This window comes from Schistocerca americana, chromosome 8 (genome assembly GCF_021461395.2).
Source record: "Schistocerca americana isolate TAMUIC-IGC-003095 chromosome 8, iqSchAmer2.1, whole genome shotgun sequence".
Lineage (NCBI taxonomy): Eukaryota > Metazoa > Arthropoda > Insecta > Orthoptera > Acrididae > Schistocerca > Schistocerca americana.
This window is the reverse complement of record NC_060126.1, coordinates 231342978-231358779: the sequence shown is the minus strand read 5'-3', so window position 1 is coordinate 231358779 and position 15802 is coordinate 231342978. Positions and strand designations below refer to the sequence as shown.

The 15802-nt window shown below is 38.5% G+C and overlaps 1 protein-coding gene across 1 annotated transcript; it reads right to left on the bottom strand.

The window, feature by feature from the left end:
* Positions 1–352: 352 nt before the first annotated feature.
* Positions 353–15167, bottom strand: LOC124544920 (selenoprotein S-like). Its single transcript, XM_047123660.1, has 6 exons — positions 15000–15167; positions 14673–14816; positions 14341–14447; positions 12201–12351; positions 10486–10574; positions 353–516 (listed from the first exon to the last, which is right to left on the bottom strand). Exons 1-5 carry the CDS (start codon positions 15070–15072, stop codon positions 10492–10494), a joined length of 558 nt encoding a protein of 185 aa, XP_046979616.1. The 5' UTR covers positions 15073–15167; the 3' UTR covers positions 353–516; positions 10486–10491.
* Positions 15168–15802: the final 635 nt, after the last annotated feature.

The window sequence follows — 15802 nt, the reverse complement described above, 5'->3', positions numbered from 1 at the left end:
GAGGGCAAGAGGGAGCATATAAGATGAACACTGGCTGTTGCCACAGTTGCAAAATGCCCTGTGGTGTTGGTTGGTTGGCTGGTTTGTTAGGGGGAAGGGAACCAAACAGTGAACTCATCAGAGTCACTGGATCAGGGGAGGATGAGGAAGGAAATTGGACGTGTTCTTTCGAAGGAACCATCCTGGTATTTGCCTGAAATGATTTAGGGAAATCATGGAAAACCTAAAGCAGGATGGCGGGACATGGGTTTGAACCGTCATCCTTCCGAATGAGAGTCCAGTGTGTTAACCACTGAGCCACCTCACTTGGTGCCCTGTGGTATTCTCCACTGTAGAAATGAAAAGCAGAAGATGACTTGTGTTACATATTTCTGTAAGTATTTATTTACATTCATTTATTATTAACAAGTATGCTGATAAATAAGACATCCACAAATTATCACAGACTTTCAAATTATCAACACACAGCTTTCAAGAGCTCAGTTGCACTTGCTACAGTTCCCACTCAGTGCCATCCTGGAACAAATGCAAAGAAAAATATGTTCACAATTTATACGCTTGACTGAGTGATAACAACTAACAGATATAAAACAGCATATAGAAAACAGGCAAGACACAAAAATAAATAAATGATGACAATGTGTGGAATCGAACTAAATTAACGCCACAGCCAAAACAACATCAAGTTTGCTATAACAATTTATGTGTGTTACCGCTTAACGGTCCTAGTCACTTTTGTACATTTCATATTGAATTTGTCACTTCCATGTGAAGTTTTAACTTCTTACATTAAACTTTGAGATAATGTTCATCTAATGTTACACTGCATAAACAAATACAACATATCAAGGTCTGAAACAAAAACAGAATACCTGCAACAACAAAAAAAAAATTTTGATGCCTCATATTTACTTTATGTAACTGGAGCAGTAGCTAATTTATTGTATTTATTATTGACACATGTAGACTTTAGTACATTGGTTATAATGTAGATGAAACTAAGTTAAAAGGCAAAGCTGTCAGCAAAGTGCATTACTGGGAATGGTAGTAACTGAAATGGTATGTCTTGCATTCCTCAGACCTCTGCACTGAGTTACCCAGTCAGTTACCGGGGGGACTTACTGTTCAACATGAACACAGCATTTTCATATTAATTATCAGTGCCAGAGGCAAAAAAGTGTAAAATTACAGATTAGATGCTAGAACTAACCAGAGAATGAACCCCAGACCTTTAGATCTGTAGTCTGGCACTTAATCACAGAGCCATCAAGCTGTGGTGTTAACGGAAACTAACTGCAATAAGTGTGCAGAAGGTGCATAACTCTCCAGATGCAACTATGGAAGAAATACAGAAACTGCTTTACTATGTATACCACCTACATCAACTTTTCTTTGATGCATGCTTTACATTCTTCAATACTCACTACATGATCACCTGGACAGCCCTCCAAAAACTTGGCACTATATGTGATATTCAGGCATCATGTAGGTTGACAATATTTTCAATGGGAAACCTGTATCTTGCGATTGTGGTATGCCCACAGTTGCAACACAAAATAGCCTCCGACTTTGACAATGTGAGGTCTTGCTTGAGACAAATGAAACAAGCTACTTTGTGATTGGGCAAAGACAGTGACAAATTTCAATACAAATGTGGCCTGCACTTGAGTTTGCCACTGACCCATATATTTTGAACATCTGGTACATTTTTATCTTTACTCTTTATAAAGCTTTTGAAGTCTCTATCATATTAAGTCCTGGATAACAATTACAGAGTTTTGTTTTAATTTCAGAATGCCTGCAAAGCACTACAGGAATGCTCCATAGGGCCTTTTTGCAGATGGAAGACTGTTTTTCCCCCACAACCACTCTGCTCCTTTAACATTCAGGAAGACATGATCAGAAACACTTTTGTTACAGCTAAGACAATACTTCTAGGGTAAAGTGCTTTGCAAATTATCTAAAGCCATCTTAGTTGTGCGGGTATTACTACTTACACATGCCATACCCTTTCCATTGGAGGTATCTTATTTGAAGAATTTGAAACCTTGGTACAAATATGACCAACTAGGGAAATAAAGTCAGATCTTCAAGACTGATCCAGTTATTTAGAAAAACTAACACCGCTGAGGCACACCCAGAACTTTTAGACTAATAACAGTGTCAGCTCAAAACTGACACCATGCAGCACATCCTGAGGTTGAAGGAATTTCTTTTTACTCCACTCTTCCTGTAGCTCAACGTTCAACATACCACACCCCATGAAGACACTGCAGTATGCCTACAGCTCACAGATATAGAAGAGTGACAGAATATACAAGTTCCCACTCAATAACTAAGTTTACTAGCCCCTCATCCAGACAAATAGTAGTTTCCTTAAGTGCTTGCTGAAAAGTAATGCCTCCACCTTCATAACTCTTCAACTGTTGGCAGCATTGGTATGCAGCAGGTACTGGCTTGTACTGTAGCTTTTTCTCTTGAGCTCCAGTTGGCAGAAAGCCTAAGCACTGAACGGTTGTGTTGTTACAGTATAAAGTATGGAACCCTGCACACACGGTCAGTCACTGAGATTTAAGCAATGTGCAGTCATTGAATTCTTGACAGCAGAAGGTGTCACCCCAAAGGAGATTCATCGGAGAAAGAACTCAGTTTACGGCGATCGTGCTGATGTCAGTACTGTGCGTCGCTGGGACCAAAAGGAAAAGGAAAATGTTTTCCTGCAGCATGACAATGCCAAACCACACACTTCATGTGCCACCACAGCAGAACTTCAGAGACTGAATCTCACCATTGTACGGCATCGTCCACACAGTCCACATTTAGCACTGTCTGACTTCCATCTGTTTCCGATAAAGAAAGACAATCTGCAGGGAAATCATTATGCTTCTGATGAAGACCTTGAGAAAACTGCAAGTCTGTGGTTCCGGAAACAGAGTGTCAGAGTGTCCACTTCTTCCACGATGGCTTCAGAAAACTCGTTCATCATTGGCAGAAATGTTTCCAATTGGCTGGTGATTATGTGGAAATTGAATAATGGCAATTAAAGATCACATTCTAAGGATTATTTCTGCATTTGATTTATTAAAATATTCCCATCCAAACCCAATTAACAAAGGTGGAGGCATTACTTTTCATTCAACCCTCGTAAATTTAAAATGAGTATAGGACTGCCTATTCACTTGAGAATTTTTTTGTATTTCATATTATGCAGCCCATCAGTCCAAGGTGTTTCAAGATTCGATCAATAAAAGTGAAGAAGAGTCAAGATGGTGGTTTTAATGCTTCATGTGTTCTACATAGAATGCCCCACTTAAATACAGTGTACTAAATGATCATACATGCATGCATGTGAAACTGTCAGAATTCATTCTTTGGGATACAGGTAAATGTATGAGCTACACTGGCTACATGTCAGTTATGTCATCAAAGTATTGCCCCATCACGTGAATTTGTGCACTTCATCATTTTATGCTATGTTCGTACTGACGACATTAAGTCTCATTACCCATGATGTAATGGTTCCAGAAATCATTCTTGAGTAGTTAATTCAAGTATCAGTTTGTTATTAACAACTCTGCACACAAGCTGGAGCACAATACTCCACAACATAGAAGATCAAAGCAATGAACAGTATGTGTCATCTACACTATGAGGCACGAAGAGTTTCTTAATTTTGTTCTTATACCTCAATCTTGAGTTGGTGGTTGCATTACGAAAGAGAAGGAGTACTAACAGCAGTTCCCCAGGATTCTCATAGTTTGACCACACTTTTTTCTCTTTGACTAATTGTCAGAACAAAAGTTTAGAGGCTTCACTTTTGTTGGTAATCAGTAATCTTTTGAACAAGTTGCTCAGAGTGGCCGCAGCTTGAAGAAGCTGCTGCTCTTTGTACCTGGGGGGGGGGGGGGAGTGATATACCGGAGTACATATGGGGGAGGGGGGGGGCATTCACTGAATTTCCCTGAATTTCCTGGTTAAAAATATACTTTTTCTAGGTGAAATTGCATTTTTTTCCATGTGAAAATACACTATACCTCGGTGAAAGTACATTTTTTTCCAAGTTAAGTGACAATATACTTTCCCCTCGTGGCTATGAAACATATCAATACTCTGAATGGTAAAGGCTTTATACACTGGTGTCAAACTGCCTGGTACTCACAGCAAAAAACAAAACATTTTAGAAAGGCCTCTAATGCACGGCACCACACACGCTGCATATTTTTGTATTACAAAAGTATAAATATGAATTCACCAAATACAGCACAGTAGTTTCGGAACACTGAACAGCAAAGTGTAAGAAGTGTGATGCCAATGCTACAATACAAAAACAGAGATCATAGTAGCGCTCCGAGCGGTTTTGCAGTAAACTTCAAATTCTGGAAAATATGCCAGGATAATATATATTCTTGCTTTGCAGAATATAACTACTAGATGACATTTTCATCAAGAAAAGTTGAGCTTTCACATATAATACTGGTTTGGGGGGGGGGGGGGGGGGGGGGAGAAAAACTGAATGTATGGATGTATGGTTAGGCAGGATCCTAAGAGCAGAACTTAAACTGCAGCAGGAGAATATTTCTGACAAGTATGATTTTAGAGTTCACTGCTATGTACCAAACTTCTTGTTGGTCACCTGGCTGAATACACGTTCTATTGAGCACTTCGACTTTTCCATAGAAAAGCAGATTATGTGTCAAATTGCTCAAGAACTCACCCTGCCCATTTTGTAAAAAGTCAGTTATACTTTTTTATCATTATTATTAACTTTTAAGGTTAGTCTTTTGGCTGTGTTATCCATTAAGGTATATCAAAACATGGACCTGGCAGTAACATTTTTAATGTCATAAATGGTTGGTCTTCTGTGCCTGAAACATTTCTAAGTGTCTGATCCTCCAAGCATTAAGTTTTGTAAGAGTTACACACAATATAATTTAAGAAATTAATCACACACTCTCACATATAACATTATTTGTCTTGCATAAAAGGAAATTTACTTTGAAGAGAATGGTTCTCAAACATTCACAATATTTTCCTGTGAGCTGTTAGAAATGTAATTGAGATGTCACATTCATTGAAAGCAGTTTGCTGTTATGAAGAATTGCATAGTTTTCACTATAAAGCCCTTGACACATTTTGCTATCAGCACACACTTGTATGTGCACTGTGTTGTGTTGTTAACAGAACTTTTTCTTTGCTACTAAAGTCTTATTGTGGTGCTATCTCTTGTTTATGTTCTACTGCTGCAGTATTACTCTGGAGTAACAGACTAAAGTCAAACACTTTAACAAAACATGAGTTCTTACCAGTCAAAATTACAGAAATAAACGGTATTTACTCGAATCTAAGCCGCACCTGAAAAATGATACTCAAAATCAAGAAAAAAATTTTCCCGAATCTAAGCCGCACCTGAAATTTGAGACTCTAAATTCAAGGAGAGAGAAAAGTTTTAGACCGCACTTCCAAATCGATACAAAGTTGGTCCATTGTAACAAGAGAGACAATTTAGGTAGAATGGATAAAGATACAGCTACAGTAGTTTGGTTCGACTCGTAAGCTTAACAGTTAAGCTTTACCAAGTAGCCATTGCTATGTGTCAGGCGCTCTGTCCGTATTTATACGGGTACCCTTCCTTTTTCACGTGCTTCGTCTGGTTTGAATCGATTGCTTATTTTGCTTTGATCTGATAAGTGCCGTCCTCTTTGTTATAGGTGTTTACGTCACTCTAAGCTCAAAATGCATTATTGTACTGTGTCATGCATTGTTTGTCGCATTCTTATAAAGGGCATTTACGACCTGTTGCCGCTCGCGGCATGGCTTGCTTTTGTGCGCGCTTCCGCGGCTTACAATATAAAAAAAATAGAGGAATTGTCTCATTAGCGAAACAATGGCAAGAGACTGATATTTTTTGTTACTTACACTGCTGCTTTCTTTGATAATGATCAACAAGAACCAAATAAACGGCGTATGATAGATGATGTTCTGAACGAGAGTTAAGCGAAAATTTTTCTCCGTTTGAAAATCTTTGCAGATGCCTCCTTACTACATTACAATCTGCACAGAAATTAGTCATCTTAGATTTAAAAATCTAGTCAGTTGCCGTGCTTCACTTCTGACTGTATCACTACTCAGCGTAACAATAATACGAATATAAACATGACATGATATGATATGTACATTCTTCCGCATTTGCTGTTGTCTCACTCTAGTTTCGTAGTTTATTAGGCAGACAGGATTTAAATGAGATAGCAGCAAACACGAAAGAATACATGGCATAATATTTACATTTTTCTACCTTTTCTTTTAATTTATTTACTGACGCAGAGGTTTTAATGCCAGTATTTGTTTGTGCCTGCAAAGCATGCCTGTGTAGCGCTACATATATTCTACGGCAGAAGTTAGTTGTGGTGGCACCTACCAACATTTTTCAGAACTAATGCTTTGCACTCAATTCTAAGCCGCAGGCTTTTTTTTAATTACAAAAACCAGAAAAAAGTGTGGCTTAGATTCGAGTAAATACGGTAACTGAAAAATAAAATAACGAAAAATTCCCAGAACCCTAAAAAAAATTCCTGGGCGTTTCCTGGATGAAAAACTTCCCACATCTTTTCCGGATTTCCTGGAGCATATGCACCCTGTATACAGTTTCCAGAAAGTGATCAAGAAACAACCAACTAGGCCCTCAGGCATATCAGTTAGTGTTGCAATCAAGGCAGATGGACCCTGCATAGGTAGAACCAACAGAAGTGGCTTGAGAACTTTGATGTTGATATTTACTTGCATTTTCTCTACAATGATTATTATTGTTCAAATATCTCATGCATATAAATCTATGTTATAATTATTTCAACATGTGTTAATATGCTTGTTCCTTATAAAATAAACAACATATTCCATCCAAATAAATAAAGCTACAAAAATACCTCTACTACTCTCACTAGCTATACTCAGTATAGAAAGGTGTAAAAAGTTACTTTCTTCAAACACACTTCCTATGTAAATACCAAAAAATTAATCACAGTTAGAAGTTTTGATTTCTGTCGGAATGTTATTGGAGTCAGTTCTTACAATCACCAACTGTGAGCAAGAAACATTTTAAATTAATATTCATATGCAACTATGGTACCCGTGGTCTAGGGGTAGCGTCTTTGATTCTTAATCAAAAACGTCTTTGGTCCCGGGTTCGATCCCCGCCACTGCCTAAATTTTGATAAATAATCAGCATTGGCGGCCGAAGACTACCGGCATAAGAAGTCAGCCTCTGCTAACGGCCTTGTCAAAGAGGGCGGAGGAGCGGATAGAGGTTCAGGGTACTCTCTTGTCCTAGGGGTGGCAAATTGTCCCTTAAGGCGGAAGAATCAGCAATGATGAACGACATGAGGATGCAGAAGGCAATGGAAACCACTGCATTAAAGACACGTAACGTGTATCCACAGGACATGTGGCCTGTAATTGAAGAAGTGTCATGATGATCTCTCCATTGGCAAAAGATTTCGGAATAGTCCCCCATTCGGATCTCAGGGAGGGGACTGCCAAAGGGGAGGTTACCATGAGAAAAAGATTGAATAATCAACGAAAGGATAACATTCTACGAGTCGGGGCGTGGAATGTCAGAAGCTTGAATGTGGTAGGGAAAATAGAAAATCTGAAAAGGGAAATGCAAAGGCTCAATCTAGATGTAGTAGGGGTCAGTGAAGTGAAGTGGAAGGAAGACAAGGATTTCTGGTCAGATGAGTATCGGGTAATATCAACAGCAGCAGAAAATGGTATAACAGGTGTAGGATTCATTATGAATAGGAAGGTAGGGCAGAGGGTGTGTTACTGTGAACAGTTCAGTGACCGGGTTGTTCTAGTCAGAATCGATAGCAGACCAACACCGACAACAATAGTTCAGGTATACATGGCGACGTCGCAAGCTAAAGATGAACAGACAGAGAAAGTGTATGAGGATATTGAGAGGGTAATGCAGTATGTAAAGGGGAACGAAAATCTAATAGTCATGGGCGAGTGGAATGCAGTTGTAGGGGAAGGAGTAGAAGAAAAGGTTACAGGAGAATATGAGCTTGGGACAAGGAATGAAAGAGGAGAAAGACTAATTGAGTTCTGCAACAAGTTTCAGCTAGTAATAGCGAATACCCTGTTCAAGAATCACAAGAGGAGGAGGTATACTTGGAAAAGGCCGGGAGATACGGGAAGATTTCAATTAGATTACATCATGGTCAGACAGAGATTCCGAAATCAGATACTGGATTGTAAGGCGTACCCAGGAGCAGATATAGACTCAGATCACAATATAGTAGTGATGAAGAGTAGGCTGAAGTTAAAGACATTAGTCAGGAAGAATCAATACGCAAAGAAGTGGGATACAGAACTACTAAGGAATGATGAGATACGTTTGAAGTTCTCTAACGCTATAGATACAGCAATAAGGAATAGCGCAGTAGGCAGTACAGTTGAAGAGGAATGGACACCTCTAAAAAGGGCCATCACAGAAGTTGGGAAGGAAAACATAGGTACAAAGAAGGTAGCTGCGAAGAAACCATGGGTAACAGAAGAAATACTTCAGTTGATTGATGAAAGGAGGAAGTACAAACATGTTCCGGGAAAATCAGGAATACAGAAATACAAGTCGCTGAGGACTGAAATAAATAGGAAGTGCAGGGAAGCTAAGACGAAATGGCTGCAGGAAAAATGTGAAGACATCGAAAAAGATACGATTGTCAGAAGGACACACTCAGCATACAGGAAAGTCAAAACAACCTTTGGTGACATTAAAAGCAATGGTGGTAACATTAAGAGTGCAACGGGAATTCCACTGTTAAATGCAGAGGAGAGAGCAGATAGGTGGAAAGAATACATTGAAAGCCTCTATGAGGGTGAAGATTTGTCTGATGTGATAGAAGAAGAAACAGGAGTCGATTTAGAAGAGATAGGGGATCCAGTATTAGAATCAGAATTTAAAAGAGCTATGGAGGACTTACGGTCAAATAAGGCAGAAGGGATTGATAACATTCCATCAGAATTTCTAAAATCATTGGGGGAAGTGGCAACAAAACGACTATTCACGTTGGTGTCTAGAATATATGAGTCTGGCGATATATCATCTGACTTTCGGAAAAGCATCATCCACACAATTCCGAAGACAGCAAGAGCTGACAAGTGCAAGAATTATCGCACAATCAGCTTAACAGCTCATGCATCGAAGCTGCTTACAAGAATAATATACAGAAGAATGGAAAAGAAAATTGAGAATGCGCTAGGCGACGATCAGTTTGGCTTTAGGAAAAGTAAAGGGACGAGAGAGGCAATTCTGACGTTACGGCTAATAAGGGAAGCAAGGCTAAAGAAAAATCAAGACACTTTCATAGGATTTGTCGACCTGGAAAAAGCATTCAACAATATAAAATGGTGCAAGCTGTTTGAGATTCTGAAAAAAGTAGGGATAAGCTATAGGGAGAGACGGGTCATATACAATATGTACAACAACCAAGAGGGAACAATAAGAGTGGACAATCAAGAACGAAGTGCTCGTATTAAGAAGGGTGTAAGACAAGGCCTTTCGCCCCTACTCTTCAATCTGTACGTCAAGGAAGCAATGATGGAAATAAAAGAAAGGTTCAGGAGTGGAATTAAAATACAAGGTGAAAGGATATCAATGATACGATTCGCTGATGGCCTTGCTATCCTGAGTGAAAGTGAAGAAAAATTAAATGATCTGCTGAATGGAATAAACAGTCTAATGAGTACACAGTATGGTTTGAGAGCAAATCGGAGAAAGATGAAGGTAATGAGAAGTAGTAGAAATGAGAACAGCGAGAAACTTAGCATCAGGATTGATGGTCACGAAGCCAATGAAGTTAAGGAATTCTGCTACCTAGGTAGTAAAATAACCAATGACGGACGGAGCAGCAAGGAGGACATCAAAAGCAGACTCCCTATGGCAAAAAAGCCATTTCTGGCCAAGAGAAGTCTACTAATATCAAATACCGGCCTTAATTTGAGGAAGAAATTTCTGAGGATGTACGTCTGGAGTACAGCATTGTATGGTAGTGAAACATGGACTGTGGGAAAACCGGAACAGAAGAGAATCGAAGCATTTGAGATGTGGTGCTATAGACGAATGTTGAAAATTAGGTGGACTGATAAGGTAAGGAATGAGGAGGTTCTATGCAGAATCGGAGAGGAAAGGAATATGTGGAAAACACTGATAAGGAGAAGGGACAGGATGATAGGACATCTGCTAAGACATGAAGGAATGACTTCCATGGTACTAGAGGGAGCTGTAGAGGGCAAAAACTGCAGAGGAAGACTAAGATTGGAATACGTCAAGCAAATAATTGAGGACGTAGGTTGCAAGTGCTACTCTGAGATGAAGAGGTTAGCACAGGAAAGGAATTCGTGGCGGGCCGCATCAAACCAGCCAGTAGACTGATGGAAAAAAAAAAAAATTGCAACTATATGGCATCATGACAAAATACCTTAACTTACCACTATTCATCCACAACCACCAGAGGGACAGCATGAACGTCTTGGTGGGCGATAGCCTCTGGATCCACCGCCCATTAGAGGATTATAATCTGAAAAATTGTGTCCCGTCATTCATGTAATTTTACTTGTTAATATTTATTTTGCTTAGTTTACAAAACAAACTATTTAGTGTAGGATATATAGCCTTAACAATCATTACAAGTTTGCAACAAAGTGCTAATATCTTACTTTCTAAAACCAAACTAATCAAAATAGTGGCATGAACAAAACAAACAAGTTTCTGGAACAAAAACAAATTATTTAAGATTTTCAGTTTACATCAAATTAAACCAGACAGTTAACACAGTTAAAACTACTGACAAAATTACAATCAATTTTACTAAGTATGGGCATGAAACTTGCCATTTAATAGTAAGTACAACTTTATTAAGGCATTTCAGTATGCTGCAGAGTAAGCATTTTCCATTCAACGACCTCCTTTCCTGCATGAGAGACAATGCCTCTCTGTAGAAGGCACATTTTTAGGAAACAGATGGGAAGAATTTCTAAAGCCTGTCAAAAGGTAACAGATACCTTACAAGTTGGCACAAGGGAAACTAATTGCTGTTATTAACAAAATGATACCATACACTCACTGCTTGGGTCCATTCTTCACCTCCAGTTGCCAATCACGTCTCACATACATAAAGTATCTAGCACTTTCCAATAAGGCAGCTAGTTCTCAGAAAATGCACAGTTACGGAACAACATTTATAACTCCTGTGCAGTAAACAATTACCTAATATTTAAAAATTCATGGAGTAGGGGCCAGGGGATGGGCAAGGAATTTCTAGTACCAAAGCAATTGAAATGACCTTTAATAATTTGCTTGTGGAGAGGTAATGTAGCACAAGAAAATGAAAGCTGGCAGATTTATCAAGAATTCAAATTATTTTAATACAATGGTTAAAGAAAATTAGAGTTAGATTAATTTCACCATTTTAATGGGCTATTAATTCAAACACAGGGTATATAAATCGTGAAGCAAGGGGGAGGGGATTAAAAAATTGTCAGAAAAAAAGAATCTTATACTTTATGAAGACATCAACTTGTCTTCATGATGGGTTCCGGTAAAAATATATGTTAGAATAACATCTGTAAAAAAAAAAAAAAACCATTGTTTTGGTAGTTCTTAAACCAATCACCCTTTCAGCACTGAAGAGGAGGAGGAAAAATAGTGGGACTTACAGCAACAAATAAATTGCTTCCATTTAATACGCGTCATCTGGTGAAGGGAGCACAATGGAATGAAAGGTTTGCAAAGCACTATGTAGTTTCTACTGTTGTCAGGTCATTTGTCATGGTTCTCTCTCTCTCTCTCTCTCTCTCTCTCTTCACTGTCACAATTTGTGGATAATGGGTACCACAATCAAAAATCCGATAGCGAAACGAAGGATTACACCGTTTTCTTGTTTCATAAAATGTGGAATACAAGTAAGTTATTCTAGTTCATCTCTTTTCATTTCTGTTAATTTGGTTGAAGAAAGACAATAGAGCTAGCATCAAACTCACATAACAGGAAGGCTAACCTCCAGAAAATGTGTTTCAAAAGATGAATTGGAATATGAAGACGAACACTTGGGCATTGTCACTGTAAACTTTTTCTTTTCATTTTGTTCATGATACTCTTGCCAGTGTACCGAATGCTTTACAGTACTCTGAATGAAATAAGTTACCTGATCTCAGTCCTGTTGGCTTCTTCCTGCTGGCATTTTCATCAGTGCCATTATTATGAGAATCTTGATCCGGTCTCTCATTTAGTCGGTGGCCTGGATGCGATGTTCCTTCCTGTCGTCGCAACCATTCTTGTCTTTTTTTCTCTTCTAACTATAAGAAATTATAGAAGGATCAAACACCATTTACAAAAGTTAAGAAAACAAGAAGAAAGTAAAGGAATACAAACTGCATGTACACAGTCAATTTGTTGGAAAGTTTATGTATAATTATGAATCTCCCACAACTGAGTGCAGCTAATATCAGTCTTGTGCACAGATAAGAGTGTAGAGTGGAAGATGGGGCATACTGAGACAATGTAGTGGTTGTGGAAAACAAATAAGAGAAGTACACATGCCTTGTGTTCAAAGCAGTTTTCCAGATACTTTGAAAGAAACTATATAAAAAAGGCAACAAGTGGGAAAAGTGAATAAAAAACATTAATAAGAAAGAAAAGAATAGAGGCACAGTGGTATGAAAGTATAGAAGAAGTGGGCTGAACAACAGAACACATACAGCTTTAAAGACAATAACTACACAATCATATGGTGAACAAAATGAATAGTTGTCATTTGAGAAATTTTGGGGAGCTGGTTTTGTGACAGACTAGTACCTGTACAGCACAGCCATCAAACACATGGCGAAATCAATGGAGCTAACGTGAGTACTGCTGAAGTGTTTGGGTTGCCTACTAGAACAGATTACACATACACAATGAACCAATTCAAAGGTCTGCTGCTACATTCTTCATCAGTAGGCTTAGTCAACATGAAAGTTTTATGAAGCTGCTACATGAAAAATGGAAATACCTGGAGGGGAGACGATATTCCTTTTGCGAAACACTAAGGAGAAAATATAGAGATCCAGCAACTGCAGTTAACTGCAGAATGATTCCGCTGCCATCAAAATACATTTTGCATAATGACCACAAAATAGACAAATTAGGGCTCTTACAGAAGGCTAATACGTAGTCATTTTTCCCTCAATCCATTTGTGACTGGAACAGGAGGGGGAATGGTTGTTAGTGGCACACGGTATCCTTTGTCAGGCACTGTACGATGGTTTGTTGAGTATGTATGCAGACAGACAGTTAACAAATGATGAAAGTTGATGAGTAAAAAAACATTGAAAGCAAAACTTCTGCAAAGGGACAAGGAGATTACAATTAGTGACTTTCAATTAGTGACAGCACAGAGGCAAAAGAAGAGAGGAAGTGAAAGAAGTAAGAGAATTTTCTCCAAAGCCATCCACACAACAGTAATCACGGCATTCTGCACATTAAGTTCCCACCTGCGACATACCATTTCTTTGAGGAAAATCCAGATCATGTGAACCTACAAAAAAAGTTGTAAAATTGCATAATGAATATACCACTCAACAGTGTTAACAGTATATTCCAGTGGACAAATGGTAATATGAACTAACTCAGAATATAGTAACATTGGCCAAAATAATCTCCTAAAACTGTACAAGTTCTACATTTCTATCCTAGCATTATCTATTCCAAGACAGCAACAATGTAGAACTGAGGAAATGAAATTTTGAGCAAAACAATAGACATACAATACAAATGTATTCAGATAGCCTAAATAGCTGCTGAAATTTTTGAAGTTTACAAGAGTTTCACCAGAACAATCATAATACCTCCCTCCCCTGAAACATTGAGTGTGGAGACAGTCTGATCTGTAGTACAGCTCAAGGTCTACAAAATACAGGTATCACTACTATCTTAACTGTGCAGACAGTTACCTAGCATTTATGAGAACATAATATTTGTTAATTTCCAAACTGACAACCACATTGTCATACTTCATCTCAGCCCTCTGGCTACACTATAACTCGGTGTATTTTTATTTCAGAGAATGACAGTTTTCTAGAACAGATATATGCCAGTATCACAGGCAATCATATCAAGGCAAACACATGGAAATTGTGTGTACGATACTTCAAATATTTTCTTTCACAGAATACCCTGAGGAATAGTGCTTGCAGTAATAGTAATATTCACTTCAGAACCAGAGATGATATAAATTTCGACAACAGCTTTACACGGCTACATTTCAGTGTTGGTCCAAATTGCTGAAATCCTAGTTACAAACATACCTCTTTCCTCTTCTCTGCAGCCTTGGCAGCTTCTGCCGCATATTTCTCCTCCAGGCGACGTCTGGCAGTCTCGATAGCATCCTGTCTCTTATAGATGAGGTCTGGGTCTGAAAGTCATTCTTAAATTCTTTCACATGAAAGAGTGGAGTGATGACTAGTTATTAGTTTGGAAAGGAAGACGGTGCTTTTGCTTAAAGTTTAGTTTCGTGAAGCATTTATATTACGGAAACATAGTTGGAGTATTTGTTACTCTAACACATTTCTACAAAATTATAGTAAGATTTACTTTCGTGCATACTTTTAGTAGCTCCCTGTTTTCCCAATGAACTAACCTTTGTGGTACTTAGCAGCAAACTGCCTGTCTTCCCTGTCTTTCAACCATTTATACACGTGGGGTTTGATTTTGCTCCATGCATACAGGCACAGTAAACTTGCACCAAGGATATACCATCCATAGTTTTGAAGGATATCAACACCTGATAACATACATCAATTTCTTTTAAATACATTGGTGGGAAAATGCACACAGCATTATATTGTAAAATAACTGACGTTTCACATGTATTCAAAACGCAAATAAAAACAAGCGAATTGCGACATTAAGAATGACATTTACGAACATTATTTTCGTAACACACAAATTAGTAACAGATACCAACCTGCAGATATGTAAGATAACAAAAATGTTGGCATTGTTTGTTCTAACGTTTCCTGATGAACAGCGCCTTCCATACTTCAACACGGAAAACTTCCAAGGGGAATTATCCACAAATGATGTTGCACATTGTGACGAAATGATGTTGACACATGCAAAAACAAATGACATGAACACTGCTGGCTTGAACTGCCATCTGTAGGCATGAATGGTAACTGTGACACGACAGCGAAATTTGAAAGACGTAATGGCTGTGTCATCGACAGTCCGTGAACTATTGCAGTAATTTCATCGCTTATCAACTTACTGAGATAACAAACATATTCTATTCTGTTAAGGTTACTTGCATACATACACAACACATTATACAAACCTACCTACTCAAACACAAAAGCTACCCTATCCAGAATTTCAATTCTACCTTTGTGCACTATCAAATCCGGAACAGCATACAGGGTTAATCTCAACCCACCTAAATCCCAAGCGGCGCTGGTTGGTCATTCTAGGCTCATTAGCCCGAAATATCGAGACTCCCTACCGCGCCGTCTTTGATCCTATATGAGACACACATCAACCTCTCTCCGTCAGCAAGAGTATCTAGGAAACAATAGATGAAAATCTAAACGGGACTGAGCACGTAACTGCAATTTGCAACAAGCGCTATCTCGATGCCGTACAAAAATTTAACTCTCCCCTTCTGATCTGAAAAAAAATTCATGGAAACACTTATACTTCCAATTTTTGACTACAGCAATGTTACAATGCAAGACCATTCTCAGGGAAGCTCACGGCCCCTGGAACTGGTTA